Source organism: Pseudomyrmex gracilis, unplaced genomic scaffold (genome assembly GCF_002006095.1).
Source record: "Pseudomyrmex gracilis isolate BER0280 unplaced genomic scaffold, ASM200609v1 scaffold_2465, whole genome shotgun sequence".
Taxonomy (NCBI): Eukaryota; Metazoa; Arthropoda; class Insecta; order Hymenoptera; family Formicidae; genus Pseudomyrmex; species Pseudomyrmex gracilis.
The window spans coordinates 7282-10506 of NW_018023049.1; the positions used below are offsets into that span (position 1 = coordinate 7282).

The 3225-nt window shown below is 34.8% G+C and overlaps 1 protein-coding gene across 1 annotated transcript in view; it reads right to left on the bottom strand.

The window, feature by feature from the left end:
* Positions 1-2197, bottom strand: part of LOC109862837 (valine--tRNA ligase, mitochondrial-like) — an 8858-nt gene extending 6661 nt beyond the window's left edge. Inside the window, exons 1-3 of the mRNA XM_020442987.1 lie at positions 2073-2197; positions 1720-1945; positions 1122-1365 (exon numbers count right to left, since the gene is read on the bottom strand). Of these exons, the coding sequence (XP_020298576.1) occupies positions 1122-1365; positions 1720-1945; positions 2073-2175 (573 nt within the window). The 5' untranslated portion in view covers positions 2176-2197. The remainder of the gene's footprint in view (positions 1-1121; positions 1366-1719; positions 1946-2072) is intronic.
* Between the last annotated feature and the right edge of the window lie 1028 nt (positions 2198-3225).

Sequence of the window (3225 nt, forward strand, 5' to 3'; positions counted from 1 at the left end):
ATATAGAATAATATATATATATATACATGTGTGTATATGTATATTATGTATATGTATATTTATTATACATGTATATACCGCTCGTAAGCAAAAAGGAGTTATTCTAATTGTAAGACGAAAAGTCCTATACCACTTTGGAAGATTCGCAATAATTAACGAGAAATGAATGAATAAAGATCCGCTAATCCAGCATAAGGGGAGCGTAAGGACAGTCTAGTCTTTCGCGTGGACGCGCCGTTGCGATGGAATGGGAGGGCTAATAGAATAGTATGTGCACCTATATATAAACAGTATATAAGCTGCGTTCGGGGATCGCGCTATCCGCGAGACTAGGCTGTCCTTACGCTCTCCTTATGCTGGATGCACGCTGATTAGCGGATCTTTATTCATTCATATCTCGTTAATTGCGAATCTTCCAAAGTGGTATAGGACTTTTCGTTTTACAATTAGAATAACTCCTTTTTGCCTACGAGCGGTTAGACGGTAATTATGGGACACCCTGTATATGTACAGGATATTTGGTAATTGCCGTAACACCGCCGTAGGCAGGTAGGAATTATTCGGAGTTGAAAAGTTCTATACCATTTTGAAAGATTTGCAATAATTAACGAGATGTTAATTAATAAAAATTCACGAATGAGCGTGCATCTACGTGCATAATGACAGCTCAATGTTTCGCGCGCTTACGATGTTACGGTACTTACCAAACACCCTGTATGTATGTATATATGTGTATATATACAGGGTGTCCGACAATCTTTAACATCTCTTAAAGATTCGCGAATAAGTAAACATCGGGCTGTCTTACTGCTTTAAGAGGCGCGCTTCGCGCAGTTATCTTTTATTATGTATATGTTATAGTATATGTTGTTGTATTAAATTGGCTCTTCCCATACGTTGCTATGTGTAACATCGCGAGCGCGTTTAAAGCAGTAAGACAGCCCAATATATGGTTATTCACGGATCTTTGTTAATTAAGATCTCGATAACTATTTCGAATCTTGCAAAATAGTATAGAACTTTTTTTCGACTTTGTTTTACTTCTTCTATCTTTCTACAAGAGATGTTAAAGTAATCGTCGGACACCCTGTATACACACATTATAAATATTTGTATATTACTTCATCAAGAGTAAAGTATTCTCTATCCCAATCAAGTGTAGCACCAAGAGCTTTTAACTGTTGATTGATTATTGCACTCTTCTCTGCCTTCCACTGCCAAATTAGTTGAATAAATTCAGAACGTCCCATTTTCTGCCTTGTAATATTCTGAGTATTCAGTGTACGTTCTACTACTGCCTGTGTTGCAATTCCAGCATGATCCAGACCTGGTATCCATATCACTGGATGACCTTTCATTCTATACCTATGTATACATATATATTATTAATAAAACTTGATATAATAATTAATCTTGTAAACTCCTAATGCTCAGACATTAAATGTCTAAATAATTATTGAAAATGAGGAAATCTTATTAACTATTTAGTAAAAGAATTTCTAAACAATAAACAAATATATCAAAACTAATGTTATTGTTTTAATTATAGAATGTTGAATAAAGTTCAATAAATTTCAGCATAAATGTTCAGGATTTATAGGATACATACCTAAAACAACATTTACAGAATTAGAAATTAGAGTTAAGCAGAGCTTTATATCATTAATCTACAACTATTATTACACTAGTATTATTTTATATATGTTCAACATTGCTAACCATCTTGCTAAAACATCCTGAATTGTAGCAGTAAGCGCATGACCCAAATGCAAAACTCCAGTGATATTAGGTGGTGGTAAAATCATGTTGAAAGATTCTTTTTCTAACATTTCCTCTTGTTTGTTATCACATGTCTTTATTCTGGAGGCCATAAAGTATTTGTTCTGCTGCCAGATATTGTACCAGTTTTCTTCTATGTCCTTAGGTTTCAATATAGCTGGAAAATCTGTGCACACAAATTTCAAAGAAATGCATCTCTCTACTGTATTTTCTTTGTGTTCTTATATTGTGTTTGATTAATAAGTATTTATTGATTTTGGCTCATGTTGTCCTGCTGATGCGAAAAAAATCACCTGTTAATAGCTTCTTATTGGACAATTCTGCTGTAGGTGAAGAGAAAGTACAATAGTATAAAATTTTTCGATAAAACATTTTTGAACTCAATGTACGCTGCATTTTATTTTATTTACTGAGATACTCTTTGAATTACTTTTTTATTATAACATATACCAGAGAAAAGCCTGAGAGCGGCCATGCTATTGTAGTTTCTTACGACAGTGGTCTAGTTTCCACCAAAACCCTCAATTCGGTTTCACTCCGGTACTGATCAAATTTAGTGCTCTGTTTCCATTGGAAGTAGAGTACTTATAGATCGAAGCGGAAGTGAAATCAGCACAATTTGACAGGTTTCCATCGACTTGAATTTGATTCTACGTCACATTTGGTGTGACTTAATGCTTCGGTGGAAACTAGACCAGTTTCAACCGCTGGTTTTAGCCGTATTTCCACAAAAGTGGAACTCAAAGGCCGTTCTCCATGAAACTCAAGTCGCAGGTCTCGTGGAACTGATCAATCACGTTGGTCGATTGGCTGATTTGACTCTGCAATTGGTTAATTCTACGAGATCTGTTACTTGCGTTTAATGTAGAACGGCCTTTGAGTTCCACTTTGTGGAAATACGGCTAAAACCAGCGGCTGAAACCGTCGTAAGAAACTACAATGGCATGGCCGCTCTCAGGCTTCTCTCTGCTTATATTTAATGTACTCTCAACAGCCGGTTTACAATCTTTAGGGTTAGTTTATGGTGCTGTTGTGGCTCAGTGGACCTGTTAAGCTAGTCCATACGCCATGGTTAGTTTATAGTTCGGTGCAGGGTTGGGTTCACGTATTATACATGAGATATTGTACATTGTATTTTATCAAAACAAATGTTTGTATAATAACAATTATACAACTAAACAACAACTATACAGTTTATAATTTGTATAGTTGTTGTTTAGTTGCATAATTGTTAGCTGCATTAGATTATGTGAGCATCAAAGTTGGGCACGTATTATACCGTATAATACATGCCCAACTTAGATGCTCACATAATCTAATGCAGCTAACAATTATGCAACTAAACAACAACTATACAAATTATAAACTGTATAGTTGTTGTTTAGTTGTATAATTGTTATTATACAAACATTTGTTTTGATAAAATACAATGTACAATATCTCATG